At 46.0% G+C, this 21,417-nt stretch overlaps 1 protein-coding gene across 1 annotated transcript in view; it reads right to left on the bottom strand.

The window, feature by feature from the left end:
- The window catches only part of LOC139275964 (neural cell adhesion molecule 2-like), a 540,891-nt gene that overhangs the window by 13,403 nt on the left and 506,071 nt on the right, over positions 1–21,417 (bottom strand). The window contains exon 13 of the mRNA XM_070893225.1: positions 10,464–10,668. Within this exon, the coding sequence (XP_070749326.1) occupies positions 10,464–10,668 (205 nt within the window). The remainder of the gene's footprint in view (positions 1–10,463; positions 10,669–21,417) is intronic.

Raw genomic sequence — 21,417 nt, 5'->3', positions numbered from 1 at the left:
TTTAAAACAAAATGAGGAAGAATTTCTTCTCTTGGAGGGTCGTGAATCTTTGGAATTCTCTGCTCCAGAAAGCTGTGGAGGCTGGGTCATTGAATATATTTCAGGTGGAGATAGACAGATTTTTGAACTATAGGGGTTATAGGGAACAGGCAGGGAAATGGAGTTGAGGCCAGGATCAGATCAGCTCGAGGGGCCTATTTCTTATGTTCTTATGTAATCCAAAATTCTTCCTCATGATATATCTAGTTCAAATCACAAGGGAATACTATTGTTGCACCCTTTGGTTAGGATAGTGTGTGGTTAGATATTGAGCAGCACTTACAGATGTGACTGGCCCTACCGTACACTAGAGAATATCTAAGGCGAGATTCTAAATGTTTAGATGCATCCTTTGAGAATTTCAGTCTATGGAGACAGGTGTCTTTGAACATGCCCAGGTATAAGAACCTGGTCCTGTACACATGAGTATCGGCATATGGACGTATCAAATGGGGCTCTTAACATACAAATGCATCTGTTTGGCCATGCCTCCTCTCATTCTCTTCCAGAACCTTCAAGCAGACTTATCCCCATAGTGTTGACCAGAGCTGCACACAAATCAGCTTACTAAAAGCATCAGCTGTACAAATAATCACTGATAAGAGATACAGCACAGGTCACCCTTGTCCAAGAATGACAATGTAACTTTAACAACAAGGATCCAAAGGAAAGGAACAGGTGCCCATTTCAGGCTCACTTTATATATTTAAGCTCATTTTATATATGAATCCTGAGACTGTGATCCCGTGTTCTACATTCCCCAGCCATGGGAAACAACTTCTCAGCATTAACCTCGTCAAGCACCTTAAGAATTTTATATGTTTCAATTAGATCACCTCTCATTCTTCTAAACTCTAGAGAATATAGGCCTAGTCTGTTCAATCTTTCCTCATACGGCAATCCCCCCCATCCCAGGAACCATCCCAGTGAACTTTTGTTGCACTCCCTCTAAGCCAGGGAACAATCTAAATGAGTCATATGGCACATTCCAAGCACTGGCTTTCCGACTATTGAAGTCGAACCCAAGGTCCTATAAATTCCAGGGTCCGATTCCTTTCTTAAATAATTAGATCGTATGAACCAATTTGCAATCCGTGTCAACTAGATGGGCCAGTGGCTCACAGACAACCTCTTCCAATTTGCTGAACACTCTGGATTAAATAGCATTGGGTCTGTAGTACTGTCAATCTGAAGTACATTAATCTTGGCTAAAGTTGTTTCCTTAGTTATGTCTAACAAAACACTTCTCTCCTGCAATTGTGGTACTAAGGCGTGTCTACAAAAGTCAAAGCTGATGCCAAAGTATCTATTTAGATTTATCCATTTTCCAGTTCCGATGAAAGGTCATCGACCTGAGACGTTAACTCTGTTTCTCTCTCTCCACAGATGCTGCCTGACCTGCTGAGTGTTTCCAGCATTCCCTGTTTTTAATGATCTATTTATCTCCTCAGCTATTTCCTTATCTTTGTATTAACCTGTCCTGACAAACCTGCTCAAAGGATCTATGTGATCTTTGATTTTACCCTGACTCTTAAAAACCTGAAAAAGGCTTACCATTACTCCTACAGTTATCCACTCTGCTTTTTAAAAAATATAATCATTCCTATTTTTGTCTTTGGTTATATTTAGATGTGTTTTATGCTTATCCCTATTTTGTTGACAGTTGAATGCTTTATCCACAGTCATAAAAGCTCTCATCCATGCTTTTGTTACTTCTAGATTTAACTATTCCAATGCACTCCTGGCTGGCCTCCCACATTCTAACTTACGTAAACTAGAGGTGATCCAAAACTCGACTGTCCGTGTCCTAACTCGCACCAAGTCCCGCTCACCCATCATCCCTGTGCTCGCTGACCTACATTGGCTTTCGGTTAAGCAACGCCTCGATTTCAAAATTCTCATCCTTGTTTTCAAATCCCTCCATGGCCTCGTCCCTCCCTATCTCTGTAATCCCCTCCAGCCCCACAACCCCCCGAGATGTATGAGCTCCTTAATTCTACCCTCTTGAGCATCCCTGAATATAATCGCTCAACTATTGGTGGCAGTGCCTTCTGTTGCCTAGGCCCCAAGCTCGGGAACTCCCTCCCTGAACCTCTCTGCCTCTCTACCCTCTTTCCTCCTTCAAGGTGCTCCTTAAAACCTACCAAACTTTAGGTCATCTGCCATAATTTCTCCTTATGTGGCTCGGTGTCAAATTTTTAAAAATTTCATAATCCGCTTGTGAAGAACATTAAAGGCGCTATATAAATACAATTTGTTGTTGTTGATAGAGTTTTTATTTCAGGTTGCTCTCTCCATGAACATCCTTACTTATCCATTCAAGCCTTACTTTACAGTCAAAACAGCATCTGACTCTCAGCATAGATTTTAAAATAATCTGTTGTTCTCTACAATGCCCAACAGCATAGCCCAATGTATCTCTTGCCTTGCAATGCAAAATTGAGCCTCCAGAACGTTAGGCACTTTAAATTATCAGCAGTGTTTTGTCATCACAGAATTGACATCGAACATTATAATGATTATCATTACCAGCACAGCTATTGTCATGTATCTCACATTATTGTATATAACTGTATCTTACCATGCTATACATGACTGTAACTGGATATGACCTGTAACATTAAGCATACCTTACCACCAGGGGTGCACTTGCAGGAGACACTCCATACCTGTCCCACTGAGGTATATAAAGGGAGGTCTCAGGCAAGTGCAGCACTGGAGAGCTGGAATTAAAGGTGCAGGTCCTGAGTGACCTTAACTTCAGCATGTGTCTTGTGTAAGTCAGTACATTAGAGTCAGGACTAAACAGTGGCGACGAGTTACGGGATCACAGAATCCACAGAATGGCTACCAACGGCTCAGATGAGAAATACAATGCTGGAGACAATTGGGATGACTTTATAGAAAGGCTCCAGCAAAGCTTTGTGACCAAAGACTGGCTGGGCGACGATAAGACAAACAAGAGAAGAGCCCATCTCTTGACCAGCTGTGGCTTGAAAACATATGCTTCAATGAAAGACCTGCTGGCACCCGAGAAACCAGCAAGCAAGTCGTTTGAGGAGTTGAGCACATTGGTGAGAGACCACCTGAAGCCAGCAAGCAGCCTACACATGGCCAGACACAGGTTCTACAACTACAGATGCTGTGTGGGCCAAAGCATACCCGACTTCGTGGCGGAACTTCGGAGGCTGGCTAGTTCATGTGAGTTCCCTGATGAACTAAGGAGAGAAGTACTGAGAGACTCTTTTATTGAAGGAATAGGCCATGCAGGCATATTCCGAAAGCTTATAGAGACCAAGAACTTGACTCTAGAGGCAGCAGCACTGGTCGCACAGATGTTCTTGGCAGGTGAAGAAGAAACGAGGCTGATCTATACTTCGGGTACGACAACCAACGAGGCATCGGAACAAGGGGCTCACATTGTGAAACAAACCGCTACCCCCCACACACAGACAAAGGCAGGAGAGCAGGCCTTCAACAGCAGAGAGTGGCGCCAGAAGCCATCAAAATCAAGGGCCACATGAATTGCCGATCACACCTCATCAACCCACAATGCGAGCAATCAACAACAGATTGAGAGAAGCTCAAGGGAGATCAGCAAGATGCAACTCATCCTTCGGAAACAATGGAAATGGTCTGTGTTGGAGATGTGGGGGAAGGAACTCAAACAGGGTGTGTCGATTTCAGCATGCTGTTTGCAGAAACTGCAACTACACAGGGCATCTGGCTCACATGTGCAGAAAAACAGCAGCTCGGCTGGTATACGAGTCGGAAGGGTCGGAAAGCGGACCAGAAGATGGTTGGAACAGTGCACGGGACACCGAGGTACAGCGGGTTAACACGATCAATGTCCACTGTTCTTACACCAAGACGCCTCCAATTATGATGAGGGTTGTAGTCAACGGGATACCCGTCAACATGGAACTGGACAAGGGGGCCAGTCAATCCCTCATGAGCATTCAACAATTTGAACAGCTGTGGCCGCACAAAAGCAACAGACTAAAACTCACAAAGGTCGACACCAAACTAAGGACCTATACTAAAGAAATCGTCCCAGTCCTTGGCAGCGCCATGCTCTCAGTCACACACAAAGGGACGGTGAACCGACTTCCCCTGTGGATTGTCCCCGGAGATCTCCCAGCCCTGTTGGGGAGAAGCTGGCTAGCAGAACTTAATTGGAAATGGGATGATGTTCACGCCATGTCGTCAGAGGAACGGACCTCCTGCTCAACAATTCTAAGCCGTTTTGAACATCCCTTTCAGCCAGGTGTAGGCACCTTCAAAGGGGCTAAAGTTAGAATCTACATCACACAGAATGCCAGACCGGTCCATCACAAGGCTAGAGTTGTGCCTTATGTGATGAGGGAAAAGATTGAAAACGAACTGGACCAGCTTCTGCGGGAAGGCATAATTTCTCCCGTGGAATTCAGCGACTGGGCAAGTCCCATCATCCCCGTCATGAAGCCTGATGGATCCGTGCGAATCTGTGGGGATTACAAGTCTATAATTCGCAGAGTCTCCCTACAGGATCAATACCCGCTGCCCAGAGTGGAGGACCTATTTGCCACGTTGGCTGGAGGAAAACATTTCTCGAAACTTGACCTCACATCTGCGTATATGACACAAGAACTGACCGAAGAGTCTAAGCTACTCACCACCATCAACACACATCGTGGCCTTTTTATGTACAATCGATGCCCATTCGACATCAGGTCGGCAGCTGCTATATTCCAGCGCAACATGGAGAGTCTGCTCAAGTCCATCCCGGGGACGGTTGTGTTTCAAGATGGGCAGGGACACCGACTCTCATCTCCGCAATCTTGAGGAAATACTAAGTCGATTGGATCTGGTAGGCCTAAGAGTTAAGAAATCCAAGTGTCTGTTTCTCGCGCCTGAGGTTGAATTTTTGGGCAGAAGGATTGCCGCTGATGGAATCCGCCCAACCGAATCCAAAACCGAAGCGATTCGCCTGGCACCCAGGCCCCGGAATGTCTCGGAACTGCGCGCCTTTCTCGGGCTACTCAATTACTTTGGGAACTTTATGCAGATCTTGAGCACGCTGCTGGAGCCTCTCCACGTGCTACTCAGAAAGGGGTGCGATTGGTTTTGGGGGGACGCCCAAGAACGCGACTTCAATAAGGCACGCAACCTTCTATGTTCCAACAGTGTTTTAGCCTTTTTTGACCCAGGTAAAAAGTTAGTCCTTACGTGTGATGCGTCAGCGTACGGGGTCGGGTGCGTTTTACAGTATGTCAATGATGCGGGTAAATTGCAGCCCGTTGCTTATGCCTCCAGGTCACTTTCGCGGGTGGAGCGCGGGTACGGTATGGTTGAGAAGGAGGAGCTCGCGTGCGTGTACGGTGACAAAAATATGCACCAATACCTTTTCGGGGCCAAGTTTGCGTTAGAAACCGACCACAAACCCCTCACATCCCTACTATCCGAGTGCAAGGCAATCAACGCCAATGCCTCAGCGCGCATTCAGCGGTGGGCACTCATGCTGGCGGCTTACGACTACACGATAAGGCACAGACCAGGCACAGACAACTGTGCCGACGCGCTTAGCAGGCTACCCCTGGCGACCACAGAAGGGTCCGACGAACAGGACTGTGAGATGGTCATGGCAATCAATGCCATTGAATCCACAAGTTCGCCCATGACGGCTCGCCAAATCAGAGCCTGGACGACCAGTGACCCCACCTTATCTCTAGTTAAAAGTTGCGTTTTAACCGGTGACTGGGCAGAGGCTCGCGATACCTGCCCCGAGGAGGTCAAACCTTTCCATAGGCGCATGCTTGAACTCTCACTACAGGCAGACTGCCTGATGTGGGACAGCCGAGTAGTTATGCCCTTACGAGGCAGGGAGGTGTTTGTCCGGGAGCTCCATCGCGAGCACCCGGGGATCGTTCTTATGAAGGCCATAGCCAGATCTCATGTCTGGTGGCCTGGCATTGACGCGGACTTGGAGCTCTGCGTCCGTCGGTGTACCATTTGTGCCCAACTCAGTAATGCACCCAGGGAGGCCCCCCTAAGCCCCTGGCCCTGGCCCACCAGACCACAGTATAAATCACGTTAAGACAGCACCTTTCAAGCCGGCCTCCAATGGCCAGGTGGAGCGAGCAGTGCAGATCATTAAACAAGGCATGCTCAGAATCCAAGGTCCCACGCTGCAGAGCCGCCTGTCGTGACTGCTGCTGGCATACAGATCTTGTCCGCATTCATTGACTGGGGTTTCCCCCGCGCAACTATTGATGAAACGAACCTTAAAGACCAGGCTCTCGTTAATCCTCGCAGACATGCATGAAATTGTTGAGGCTAAGCGTCAAAAGCTAACTGAGTACCATGACCGAAATTCGAGGGGGAGGTGGAATGAGATAGGGGACAAAGTGTTCGTGCTAAACTATGGCCTGTGTCCCGAATGGCTTGCAGGGACAGTAACAGACAAAGAGGGAAACAGGCTACAGGTTGTACAAATGGATAATGGCCAAACCTGCCAGAGGCATGTAGACCAAGTAAAAAGTAGATTCACTGATAACACTGAAGAACCAGAGGCAGACTACAATGTGGAACTCACACCACACCTGGTGGACAGACAGGTGGAACAACCTAAGGAAAGGGCAGTCTCAGCAGACAGCCCAGGCGAGATACCAGCAATCACACCAAACGAAAAACAGGCACCAAGGCAAACAACTGAACCACAACTAAGACGCTCCACGCGAGAGCGCAGACCACCTGAGAGACTGAATCTATAAAGGCAATAAGACCTTGGGGGAGGGTGATGTCATGTATCTCACATTACTGTATATAACTGTATCTTACCATACTATACATGACTGTAACTGGATATGACCTGTAACAATAAACATACCTGACCACCAGGGGTGCACTTGCAGGAGACACTCCATACCTGTCCCACTGAGGTATATAAAGGGAGGTCTCAGGCAAGTGCAGCACTGGAGAGCTGGAATTAAAGGTTCAGGTCCTGAGTGACCTTGACTTCAGCATGTGTCTTGTGTAAGTCAGTACATTAGAGTCAGGGCTTAACAGCTATAAACTCTGATTCTCTATTGGGCACTGAGCCCCTCGAGTCTTGTCGCCGAGAGCATGCAGAAAACAAGCGCAGGCAGCGGAAGGAGCATGCGGCAAACCAGACTCCCCACCCACCCTTTCCTTCAACCACTGTCTGTCCCACCTGTGACAGAGACTGTAATTCCCGTATTGGACTGTACAGTCACCTGAGAACTCACTTTTAGAGTGGAAGCAAGTCTTCCTCGATTTCAAGGGACTGTCTATGACGATTAGCTATATACTCCTTATCACTACTTAGTGCCAAATCTAATAAATTGTCCTCTCTAGTTCTTTCCCTAACATGTTGAATAAGGAAACAATTATTAACAGTAAACATTCACACTCAGTTGACCTCGCTCTTACAATGCTGACATGTCATGTTGCTTCCAATTGAGTTCACAACATAACAACTTATTCACTTCCGCTATTGACCCTTCACTTTTTGTCTATGTTCCATGCTGTTTTAGCAATTTCCGAAAAGCTCTGCTTTGCAGCTTCATTTTTCATTGCCTTGGTCACCTTCATTGCCTTTGACAGGGTTTGGTGTTGTGTTGTGAATTCCTAACCAGGTTACAGTTATATAATCTTCTGCCAGAGTTATATTCCAATTTGCTGCTGGGTAACATCCAGGTAGTTTCCATTTTTTTTAATCTCCCCTTCATATTATCTGATGGCCTAAGTCTTTTTTTCCCCTCCACCCATTTTCTTCGCCGATCTTCTATCAACATCTCCCTGCTGGGACAGGGTTCCATCGGGTTCTGGTTATTAGGCTTAGGTTCAATTTCCTCCTCATTGGTTGAAAAGTTTGCCAAAACTTAATGTCGAGGCTCAAACTTAAAGTGAAGCCAGCAACTGTGGAATCATAGCCCAGCATGACTCGAAAAGTCTGGGAGGAGGAACCGACAAACACAGAACAATCACGGCTTCCCTGATGGCCCAGCAAATAGGTGAGGCACATAGATCAGGGACTGTTCTCAATTTGCTTCTAAGTCTGTCCACTGCGGATGAGCAGTACACCTGGCCTTGATGCTTTCTTTCAACAGGGTTAATGGATAATGATAAAGAGCAGGAAACCATGCTGTATTTTCACTTCCCCCTGACTGAGAGGGGAACGTGGAGGTGGTGGTGCTCCCATGCGCCTGCTGCCCTTTGTCCTTCTAGGTGGTAGAGGTCGCGGGTTTGGGAGGTGCTGCCGAAGAAGCCTTGGTGAATTGCTGCAGTGCATCTTGTAGACGGTACACACTGCAGCTACGGTACGTCAGTGATGGAGGGAGTGAATGTTGAAGGTGGTGGATGGAGGGCCAATCAGGCGGGCAGGTTTGTGCTGGATGGTGTCGAGCTCCTTAAGTGTTGGAGCTGCACTCATCCAGGCAAGTGGCGAGTATAACTCATCATCATCATAGGCAGTCTCTCAGAATCGAGGAAGACTTGCTTCCACTCTTAAAATTAGTCCTTAGGTGGTTGAACGGTCCAATATGAGAACCACAGTCCCTGTCACAGGTGGAACAGATAGTTGTTGAGGGTAAGGGAGGGTGGGACAGATTTGACACACGCTCTTTGCGCTGTCTGCACTTGATTTTTGCATACTCTTGGCGATGAGTATTCTATCACACTCCTGACTTGTGCCTTGTAGATGGTGGAAAGGCTTTGGGGAGTCAGCAGGTGAGACACTCGCTGCAGAATACCCAGCCTCTTGTTGCCACAGTTTTTATGTGGTTGGTCCAGTCAAGTTTCTGGTCAATGGTGACCCCCAAGATGTTGATGCTGGGGATTTGACGATGGTAATGCTATTGAGTGTCAAAGGGCAGTGGCGATGGAGATTGCATGAGATGGTCATTGCCTGGCACTTGTCTGGTGCAATGTTACTTGCCACTTATTGCTATGATGGAGATCTGTGAATCAGACCTGGGATTTTCATGATTTGTAGAGCTCAGTTATACTCTGAGAACTGGGCTTACCAAATAATTTAGCAGGGATCCAGTGTCTATTTCTGTTAATGTTGTGATACTTTCCCTGTTTAACCGGCATTTTAATAACAGAAAGCCTAATTTACAATTAATCTAATTTGAAAACTTCATTAATATGTTCTTCAGCACAGCTTGACCAATGAGTTTACTAAAGATTTGATTTAACAGTTTTTGAATTGTGAGGAAAAAGTCAAATACCTAATTAACCAAATTTATTCATGCATTTTACTGCTCATTAGCATAATTGCACATTTGTTATCCTCCGCAGTGCAACAGAGTAAACTCCATAAATTTTGGAACCATAGCACGTCTGGTATTTGAGTCCTGAGAGACATTATTTACTGTCCCATCAACAATAATAGATCTTCAATCCCTGGTGTACAGGTGAGATGCCTGTAATAACCTACAGTCCAGAGATGCCAGGAGATAAGTCCAAATAATCAGAGGAGATTCTGTAACACAGCTTAAGTGTGCTTTGTTATTGCAACACCTGCCTTTGCTTGCCTTTGTATAGTGTTATCAGTCAGAATGGGAACCAGAATAAATAACTGTTCTTGGGAGGAATGGGACTAGTTACATATCCTGAGAAAGTGCAGGAAATTCCAGGGCAGTGCAAGGGGGCAGAGCCCCAACATTGTCAGCACCCCTTCCACCTCCACCTTGTGTCAGGAGAATGCCAATTCTCCAAGCTTAGGCAAAAATAAAATGCACTCTCCTCTCTTCACCATGGGCCCTGCTGGTGCGAGTGTGTCTCCAACTGGGGTCCCGATATTGAGAGCATCCTTAATTAGAGTCTGATCATCAAACTTTCATTAATGGGGCCCTGATGTTAAGACTCCCCTTAAGTGAGAGCCCTGATGTTGAGATTCTTTAACTGGGATCCTTAGGTGATCCTTTTTCTTTAATAGTGGCCCTGATGATGGGACACTCCCTTTAATAGGGACCCTAATGGTGAGACACTCCCTTTAATAGGGACCCTGATGGTGAGACACTCCCTTTAATAGTGGCCCTGATGGTGAGACACTCCCTTTAATAGGGACCCTGATGGTGAGACACTCCCTTTAATAGGGACCCTGATGGTGAGACACTCCCTTTAATAGTGGCCCTGATGGTGAGACACTCCCTTTAATAGGAACCCTGATGGTGAAACACTCCCTTTAATAGGGACCCTGATGGTGAAACACTCCCTTTAATAGGGACCCTGATGGTGAGACACTCCCACTAATAGGGACCCTGATGGTGAGACTCTCCCTTTAATAGGGGCCTTGATGGTGAGTCTCTCTTTAATAGGGACCCTGATAATAAGCCTCTCTTCAATAGGGCTCTCACGGTGAGTCCTGCTCATGCCACATGCACCATGCCACATGCACCACTTCCACTTGTACTTACAAATAAGCTGCTTTGCCTTCTTCAGCGTCCTTGGTTTTGGTGCTTGACCCGTTCTTTTTCCCACAAATCCTTGTGGTGATACACATCAACAATCCACACTGTTTTGTGAAGAAGCAGCTAACATCAGTGATAACGAGGATTAACAAGAGAGCGGCAGCGCCGAGACCAACAACCGCCCCAAGGCCTAGACTCCTGAACAGGGTATCTAAAAAGCAAAGACATATAAAACCAATAAAATATAAATCAGTGTCTGCTCTTTTGAGTTACATCAACTTTGAAGGCTATCTGTGGTAGAATGATGTACTTCTGTCGCATGGGAAACGTGTTGAACCAATGGGCTATTGGTAGTCCACCAATTGAGAGTGGGTTAGGGATGATCTTCCTATGCTTACCTGCCACATTTAAAGATATCCTGTGGTCCCTCCCCCATCATACAGGGGAACTGAAGCAACGCAATGGAGTGGAGTGAAAGAAAGGGCGAGGGGTGGGGTGGGAAATAGTCCGAGGCACAATGGACTTACTGCTCAGCCCAATGCTCTCCTCCATACTACAGACCCTCAGTGTCAGCTATGTCAAATAATACCTTTTGAGGCTGGGTTTAAGGTACATTAAGAGCCTGGATAGCACCTAATGTTGGAGTGCTTGCTACTGAAAGTGAATGCCCAAAGTCTTAAATCGTCAAAGAGTGGAATCCCATTAACCTGATTAATTTTAGATTACTCTGGCAGCAAGCCGACACAGACACAAGGGACCAAATTGCCTCTTTCTCTATTGTCAACTTCTAAAATGAATTAAGATGCTCTTTTCTCTCTCTCTCTCCATAGCCTTGTATCTTCCACTGTTTTAAAATATTTATCCGCTTTTCCCTCAGAAGACCTCACCACTAACACCCATTCATTTGATCAATATGAAAACAATTCCTAAAAAAATGTAAACACACAATGTATTTCCCTTCTAATTCTTATATCTGTGCTCTGCACATCACTCATGTCTGAATGTTTAGTGGGATATCATCCACTAGCTTCTTGCCCTCAAGTACCATTACAGTGTTCTAAGGTGTCAGCCTTAGTCCAGCATCGAAGCACTGACCACACTTGACCAGCTCCATTGGGCAAGCCACATTGTCCACATGCCCGACACGAAACTCCCAAAGCAAGCGCTCTACACAGAACTCCTTCACAGCAAGCGAGCCCCAGGAGGGCAGAGGAAACGTTTCAAGGACACCCTCAAAGCCTCCTTGATAAAATGCAACATCCCCACCGACACCTGGGAGTCCCTGGCCAAAGACCACCCTAAGTGGAGGAAGAGCATCCGGGAGGGCACTGAGCACCTCGAGTCTCGTCGCCGAGAGCATGCAGAAAACAGGCGCAGGCAGCGGAAGAAGCGTGCGGCAAACCAGTCCCACCCACCCTTTCCTCCAATCACTGTCTGTCCCACCTGTGACAGAGACTGTAATTCCCGTATTGGACTGTTCAGTCACCTGAGAACTCACTTTTAGAGTGGAAGCAAGTCATTCTCGATTTCGAGTAGCTGTCTATGATGGTGAGTGGATAGCACACTTGCCCCTGAGTCAGAAAGTCATATAGGTTCAAGTCCCACTCCAGGAACTTCAGCACGTAATCCTGGCTGACACTCCAGTGTAGTGCTGAGGCAGCGCTGCACTGTCGGAGGGGCTACCTTTCGGATGAGACGTTAAACTCTCAGGTGCACGTAAATTATCCCACCGCACTATTTGAAGAAGAAGCTACAATTTTGGAGAACTGCACTAGTGTCTGCTTGGCAAATGGCCTCCCCTTGACAAGCAGCTTGGTGCCGGGCTCAACTGTAGTTTGCAAACGGTAACCGTCAAGAAGAGCGGGAGAGTTCTCCCTGGTGTCCCGGCCAATATTTATCGCTCAATGAACGCCTAAAATTATCTGGTCATTATCACATTGCAGTTTGCGCAAACTGATTACAGAATTTCATACATTACAACAATGACCAATCTTCAAAAATTATTGCATTGGCTGGAAGGTGCTCTGAGATGTCATTAAAAGTGTTATATAAATGCAAGTCTTCCTTTATTTCTTTTTCAATAGTACTTAGTTGGTTATAAGCTTTGGAATATTCTGAGGTTACAAAAGGCACGATATAAATGCACGCTCTTCCTTTCTTACAAAGATTGCATAAAAAGGAATAGAAGGCATTTAAAGTTGTTAGTGTGGCTGGTGATATTCGCATGTCTAAGTGAGAGAAGACGATCAGTTCAAGCACCATTCCAGGTAATGAGTATGTAATCTAGGCTGATATCTCAGTGCAGTACTGAGGGAATACTGAGGTCCTATCTGCCTGTTCAGATGAACCCATGTACCCATGGTACTATTCAAAGAAGAGGAAGGGAGTTCTCCCCAGTGTCTCGGCCAATATTCTACCCTCAACCATCATCATCATCATCATCAACAACATAGGCAGTCCCTCGAATCGAGGATGACTTGCTTCCATGTTAAAAAGTTCACAGGTGTTTCAATGAAGGACCTAAAATTCCAGGTCCCGAATTAAATCTTGAAGGGTGGAAGATGCCTGTGCGTGGATTTTTTTTAAGGTGTGGTGGCCGTTGCACACCAGCCACCACACGGGCTTGACGGAGCTAGGTCTTGGTCCAGTGGCAAGGATTAACCAAGACAACTGGAGACCAGCTCTGCTGCACAGACCTAGCGTGCACACATATCGCAGTGTGGGCTGGGCCCATGCTGCCCCTAGGCCCTCAACTAACACTACCATAAAAGGTCATCATAGTCGCATAGTTACTGGACTAATTAATCCAGAGGGTGATCCGGAGACATGAGTTCAAATCCCACCACAGCAGCAGGGGAATTTAAATTCAATTAATTCAATAAATCTGGAATAAAAGTTTAGTAACACCAATGGTGACCATGAAACTACTAGATTGTTGTAAAAACCCATCTGGTTCACTAATGTTCTTTAAGGAAGGAAATCTGCTGTCCTTACCTGGTCTGGCCTATATGTGACTCCAGACCCACAGCAACATGGTTGACGCTAAACTGCCCTCTGAAATGGACTAGCGAGCCTCTCAGTTGTCAAGAAGGCTCACCACCATCTTCTCAAGGGCAATTCGGGAAGGGCAAATAATGCTGGCCTTACCAGCGACACCCACATCCCATGAATGAATAAAGATTTACTTTTGTGGGACCTTGCAGTGTGCAAATTGTTTGCCGCATTTGTCTAGATAACAACAGTGCCTACAAAGCAAAGATAAAAATAATCCTTTGGATGTAAAGCAAGGGGAAACCTATTAATTTCTGAGGCATAAGCAAGAAATGTTATAAGCTAAGCATGATAAAATCAGGCAGCCTTATCTCAGGGAGTGAACAGAAAAGAGAATTGAGTTGTGAGCTTTCAATTAGAATGGAATTTAGTCACATTAAAGAATCGGATGTAAAATAATTAATGGGATATTGGGATAATGTTGCTTTCATAAACCCAACCCCCAGGAGAAGCTATGACCCAAACTGACTGCTGCTGACAAATCTGATGTGAGTTCCATTGGCAATCCCAACCCAAACTCACCCAATCCCAGAACCAACACCAACCCAAACTTTCCCAATCCCACAACTAACCCCAACCCAAACTTTCCCATTCCCACAACTAACCCCAACCCAAACTCACCCGATCCCTCAGCCATCCACAAAACAAACTGACCCAACCCAAGATGACCTAATCCCAACGCAAATTCACCCAGACCCACAACCAACACCAACCCAAACTGGTCTAATCCCACTGCAAGTCTCAATTTAACAAAATCCTGCTTCTGCTGACAACCCTTGAATGCATTATTCCAACAGGCAGACCCTGGCTGTACTGCTCCCAATGCTGGCCTCTAGTTATACTGCTCCCATTGATGGACCCTAGTTATACTGCTCCCAATTCTGGCCTATAGTTATACTGCTCCCATTGATGGACCCTAGTTATACTGCTCCCAATGCTGGCCTATAGTTATACTGCTCCCATTGATGGACCCTAGTTACACTGCTCCCAATGATGGACCCTAGTTATACTGCTCCCAAAGATGGACCCAAGTTATACTGCTCCCAATGATGCCCCTCGTTATACTGCTCCCAATGATGGACCCTAGTTATACTACTCCCAATGATAGACTGTAGTTATACTGCTCCAAATGATAGCCCCTAGTTATACTGCTCCCAATGATAAACCCTAGTTATACTGCTCCCAATGATGGATCCTAGTTATACTGCTCCCAATGATAGACTCTAGTTATACTGCTCCCAATGATAGATCCTAGTTATACTGCTTCCAATGATGGATCCTAGTTATACTGCTCCCAATGATGGACCCTATATATACTGCTCCCAATGATGGACCCTAGTTATACTGCTCCCAATGATGGATCCTAGTTATACTGCTTCCAATGATGGACCTCAGATATACTGCTTCCAATGATGGACACTAGTTATACTGCTCCCAATGATGGACCTTAGTTATACTGCTCCCATTGATGGCCCCTAGTTATACTGCTCCCAATGATGAACCCTAGTTATACTGCTTCCAATGATGGACCCTAGCTATACTGCTCCCAATGATGGACCCTAGTTATACTGCTCCCAATGATGGACCCTAGTTATACTGCTCGCAATAATGGCCCCTAGTTATACTGCTCCCAATGATGGATCCTAGTTATACTTCTCCCAATGATGGCCCATAGCTGTACTGCTCCCAATGATGGATCCTAGTTATACTGCTCCCAATGATGGCCCATAGCTGTACTGCTCCAAATGATGGATCCTAGTTATACTGCTCCCAATGATGGACCCTACTTATACTGCTCCCAATGATGGACCCTAGTTATACTGCTCCCAATGATGGACCCGAGTTATACTGCTTCCAATCGTGGACCCTAGTTATACTGCTCCCAATGATGGACCCTAGTTATACTGCTCCCAATGATGGAGCCTAGTTATACTGCTTCCAATCGTGGATCCTAGTTATACTGCTCCCAATGATGGATCCTAGTTATACTGCTTCCAATCGTGGACCCTAGTTATACTGCTCCCAATGATGGACCCTAGTTATACTGCTCCCAATGATGGAACCTAGTTATACTTCTCCCAATGATCGACCCTAGTTATACTGCTCCCAATGATGGACCCTAGTTATACTGCTCCCAATGATGGAACCTAGTTATACTTCTCCCAATGATGGACCCTAGTTATACTGCTCTCAATGATGGACCCTAGTTATACTGCTTCAAATGATAGCCCCTAGTTACACTGCTTCCAATGATGACCCCTAGTTATACTGCTCCCAATGATGGAACCTAGTTATACTTCTCCCAATGATGGACCCTAGTTATACTGCTCCCAATGATGGACCCTAGTTATACTGCTTCAAATGATAGCCCCTAGTTACACTGCTTCCAATGATGGCCCCTAGTTATACTGCTCCCAATGATGGCCCCTAGTTATACTGCTCCCAATGATGGAGCCTAGTTATACTTCCCCCAATGATGGACCCTAGTTATGCTGCTTCCAATGATGGACCCTAGTTATACTGCTCCCAATGATGGCCCCTAGTTATACTGCTCCCAATGATGGATCCTAGTTATACTGCTCCCAATGATGGACCTCAGTTATACTGCTTCCAATGATGGCCCCTAGTTATACTGCTTCCAATGATGGATCCTAGTTATACTGCTTCCAATGATGGCCCCAAGTTATACTGCTTCCAATGATGGCCCCTAGTTATACTGCTTCCAATGATGGATCCTAGTTATACTGCTCCCAATGATGGACCCTAGTTATACTGCTCCCAATGATGGTCCCTAGTTACACTGCTCCCAATGATGGACCTCAGTTATACTGCTTCCAATGATGGACCCTAGTTATACTACTCCCAATGATGGACCCTAGTTATACTGTTTCCAATGATGGACCCTAGTTATACTGCTCCCAATGATGGACCCTAGTTATACTGCTACCAATGATGGCCCCTCGTTATACTGCTCCCAATGATGGCCCCTCGTTATACTGCTTCCAATGATGGACCCGAGTTATACTTCTCCCAATGATGGATCCTAGTTATACTGCTCCCAATGATGAACCCTAGTTATACTGATTCCAATGATAGCCCCTAGTTATACTGCTTCCAATGATGGATCCTAGTTATACTGCTCCCAATGATGGACCTCAGTTATACTGCTTCCAATGATGGACCCTAGTTATACTGCTTCCAATGATGGACCTCAGATATACTGCTTCCAATGATGGACCCTAGTTATACTGCTCCCAATGATGGACCTTAGTTATACTGCTCCCATTGATGGCCCCTAGTTATACTGCTCCCAATGATGAACCCTAGTTATACTGCTTCCAATGATGGACCCTAGCTATACTGCTCCCAATGATGGACCCTAGTTATACTGCTCCCAATGATGGACCCTAGTTATACTGCTCCCAATGATGGACCCTAGTTATACTGCTTCCAATCCTGGACCTTAGTTATACTGCTCCCAATGATGGACCCTAGTTATACTGCTCCCAATGATGGACCCCAGTTATACTGCTTCCAATGATGGCCCCTAGTTATACTGCTCCCAATGATGGACCCTAGTTATACTGCTTCCAATGATGTCCCCTAGTTATACTGCTCCCAATGATGGCCCCTAGTTATACTGCTCCCAATGATGGATCCGTAGTTATACTGCTCCCATCGATGGATCCTAGTTGTACAGCTCCCGATCGCAGGACCGAATGGCAGCCCCAGATTGTACTGCTCCCAATCATACAGCTCATTGTTAGCTACTTGAGAGATATAGAACTACGATTATTACAGGTGTATTGTGTTTGGGTGCTTTCTGACAATTTTATTTTGATATTTGTGTGGTCTGAATCCCCCCGATGTAGAATTGCGAGCAGCCAGCAGTTTAATTGCTTGTTGCTAAAGATAAACAACAATGGAACTGACATTTTTGGAGCAAAACAGGAAAACACACCATTTAGTTCTTTGAAGTATTGTACAAATATTAGTGCATACATAGTTACATTGCATTTAAATTGTTTATTACTCTAATGGAAGCATCAGCCTTGAAGGGATTTATATACTGTAATATTATTTGGACAGTTTAAAAAGAAAGACTTTCCTTTATATAGTTCGTGCCTTACACAACCATCAGACGCCTCAAAGTGCTTTACAGCCAATGAAGTACTTTTGGAGTGTAGTCACTGTTGTAATGCAGGAAATGCAGCAGCCAACTTACACACAGCAAGCTCCCACAAACAGCAATGTGTTAAAGATAAGATAATCTGTTCTTTGTTGTGTGAATTGAGGGATAAATATTGGCCAGGACACCAGGGATAAACTCCCCTGCTCTTCTTCAGAACAGTGTCATGGGATCTTTTGTATCCAACTGAGAGAACAGACTCGGTTTAACATCTCATCCAAAAGACAGCACCTCTGACAATGCAGCTCTCCCTAAGTACTGCACCAGTGTATCAGCCTAGATTTTTTTTAATGTGCTGTAGTCCCTGGAGTGGGACTTGAACCCACAACCTTTGGCCCCAGAGGTGAGAGAGCTATCCACTAAGCCATGGCTGACACAGTGCAATTCAAAACTTGTTCTTTGCTGAGACCTACTTCTCTTATGGATTTGTGTGCCAAAGGGACTGGTTCTGGACTTTGGCCAGAGTGTTCACATTTAGTTTCGGAGCAGTATGAAATTCAACAGCCTGGGAATTGTCCCAAGTGCTTAATCTCCCTTTAAGAGTCTTTCGGATCAGGTCTCCATCTCGTGTGTCTTACAGCACAGAGCTGAACATGATGATAACTTGCTTGGGAAAGCAAATTTGAGTCGGTTCCCCATAGTTGCAGTCCCAAGCGAGTGGTGGAGGATGTGAACACCGATTAATAATGCACACCATCAAATTGATTTGTACAAGACGAAAGCAAAGCAAATTGTGGTCCGATTCCTTAGGTAATAAGGACTCAAATGTTCTCCCAGAATGAAAATCGAATGCTTGCATTTGTTAGTGACAAAATGATGCCTTTTTGTTTAATGGCTTTGTTTGCATTACATTAGCGGGTGTTTGCTGTGTTGTCCTTGGTGTCAGGGGGGTTGGAGGAGATGAAAAGTGTGGTGTCTGTAGCACACAAATCACTGACTCCACACGGTCTGGTGTAAATCTAACTGCTGTGACCTTCGTCCTTTATTGTTCAGCTCCAGAGTGCCTCTCAGATGTGGTGGTCAGCCTTATATAGTGCCTGTTGCAGGTACTTCCAGGTTTCCCACCACAGCACCCTCTGTGGTGTAGCATTATGCTTACATTACATTTAAGGTACCAGGAAGATACACATATCAATACATAACTGAAAGCAGACACCATTATTTCTCAATAACATTAGGCTGCATCGGTTTCCAATAAAACAACCTGTGAGCAACGCTAACTCTTCCGATTGTAAATCTCCGTCAGAAACCAGGAGCCAGCGCACTCTGAGAAACTCACTTGCTAAAGGCATCAGCTAACCGAAGCACACAGACCCAAAGGTACCAAGTTCGGTTAACCTCCTAACTCCACAATGCCTCTCCACCACCTACAACAACAACTTGCATTTATATAGCGCCTTTAACATAGTAAAACGTCCCAAAGCGCTGCACAGGAGCATTATGTGGCAAAATGTGACACAGAGCCACAAAGGAGATGTTAGGGCAGATGACCAAAAGCTTGGACAAAGAAGTACATTTTAAGGAGCGTCTTTGTAATATCTATATAGCTCCACCCAGTGGACTACTGTGGTAATGTAGCCATTGCTGTTCACAACAGTAAAGAGGGAACAGGTCACCTGACAGGTTCCTGAAGTTATCAGCTAATCTTAGAGCCTGTGTGTTTGTGAGGTCATAGAGAAGATATCACAGTCTTAAAGGAGGAAAGATTGGTAGAGAGGACAAGTGGTTTAGAGAGGGAATTCCAGAGCTTAGGGCCAAGGCAGCTGAAGGTACGGCCACCAATGGTGGAGTGATTAAAATCGGGGATGCTCAAGAGGCCAGAATTGGAGGAGTGCAGAGATCCTGGAGAGTTGTGGGGCTGGAGGAAGTTACAGAGATAGGGAACGGATGAGACCATAGATGGACTTGAAAGCAAGGATGAGAATTTTAAAATTGAGGCGTTGCTTAACTGGGAACCAATGTAGGTCAGTGAGCACAGGGGAGATGGGTGAGCCGGGACCTGGTGCGAGTGGGGATACGGGCAGCCGAGTTTGGATGAGCTTAGGTTTATGGAGTGTGGAAGCTGGGAGGCTGGCAAGGAGTGCTTTGGAATAGTTAAATCGAGAGGTAACAAAGGTAATGATAAAGGTTTCAGCAGAAGATGAGTTGAGGCAAGGGTGGTGTTGGGCGATGTTATGGAGGTTGAAATAGGCGCTGTTAGTGATGGTGTGGGTATGTGGTCGCTAGCTCATCTCAGGGTCAAATACGACACAAAGGCCGCGATTTCTCCACACCCAGCAGGATCGATGCAGCCGGGGTAGGTGGCGTGTTGAAAGCCCGCTCCACGACTCGAACCAGGTCTCTCTCCAGAATCTTCCCATGGTGGGGCTTGTTAAGCCCTGTGGGCTTCCTGGCCAATTAAAAGGAAGCGGGTCTGATGATGTCAATTGATGATGCATCATCAGCTGCTTTCCTTAAAGGGACCATGCCCACAATGGTTTTGACAGTTGCGCTGTCAGTGTTCTGCAGCATTGAGCTGCTGCAAAGACTGACAAAACTGCACAGTGGTGCACGGCTGCACCCAGGCTCTCCATCACTCCCTCCAGGTGCTTATGGAGGGAGTCACAGCTTGCAGGGTGGAAGGGACCTCCCCAGGACACCAACACGGCCTGGTTACACATTGCACAGGAGGGCACAAGCAGGGATGTGGTCAGGAGGACCAGGCTGTAGTGGCACAAACCTTTCAATGATCTCAGCAGATTACGAAATGTTACTGCAAAACCACACTCAACCTCATCCTTGCTGTGCCTCTCATCACATCCCCATCACTCTGCCTTCCCTACTCTACCCCGGCACATCCTTATTCACACCAACTTACCTTGCACCTCTACCCATCTCTCTAGCTACATTATCACTTCCCCATCTCACTAGCCACCCCTCAATCTCGCCTTGTCCAATCATACTAACTAACAACACACAAGGGTAAGCAATTGGGTCCTTTAGCCAATGTTCATGTATATTTAATGTTGATGTATTGTTAAACATTGAAATCTTGAGTTTCAGGATTTTGCATTCTTGAATAGATTTGTGGGCACCTTTGGAAGTGGCTTAGTGAGTTGTAGTGAATGGCCAGACATAAGGGTACTCCCCGCAATGGTGATGAGTGTGAAAGGAATAGGCTGGGCATTGCAGGGATGCTTTATGGTTTTGGTATGGGGCAGTGCCAACCTGGTGCATCATGTGGCAGCCAGGGTGTACAGCGTCAAGTGATGTAAAACTGGCCATGGTGAGGTCATCCCTGCCCTCCCGGGCAGCAACGTGGTTGGGTGCTGATGCCCTGTGTTCTGTGCAGCATCAGGTGATCGCGGAGACGGTTGGTGCTGTTGGTGATGCTGGTGTGCCTGGTGCTGCTGGTGCGTTTAGTGATGTTGTTGGGGCTGATCATGGTAGGAGTCTGAGGACCAAGGTGAGATTTTGTTAAAGGGCAACGATGCTGCTGGAATAGATGGCAGGTGAGGTTTAGATAACAGAAGTGATCTGTCAATGGTGAGAGAGGTTGTTCCAAGAAGGTGACAGTGAATGCAGACTTCATTTCCACAGGGCATACAGCTCACAAATCTTTTCCAAAACCTGAAGGTTTCAGCTTTTCACATTGGAAAGTGAACAGCTGTGAAATGGTAGCTTTTATACCACTTCTGCAGCTGTCAACTAGCAAACGCAATAGAGAGTTACTAAGAATCC

This window comes from Pristiophorus japonicus, chromosome 11 (genome assembly GCF_044704955.1).
Source record: "Pristiophorus japonicus isolate sPriJap1 chromosome 11, sPriJap1.hap1, whole genome shotgun sequence".
NCBI lineage: Eukaryota > Metazoa > Chordata > Chondrichthyes > Pristiophoridae > Pristiophorus > Pristiophorus japonicus.
This window is presented reverse-complemented; position numbering and strand designations above follow the sequence as displayed.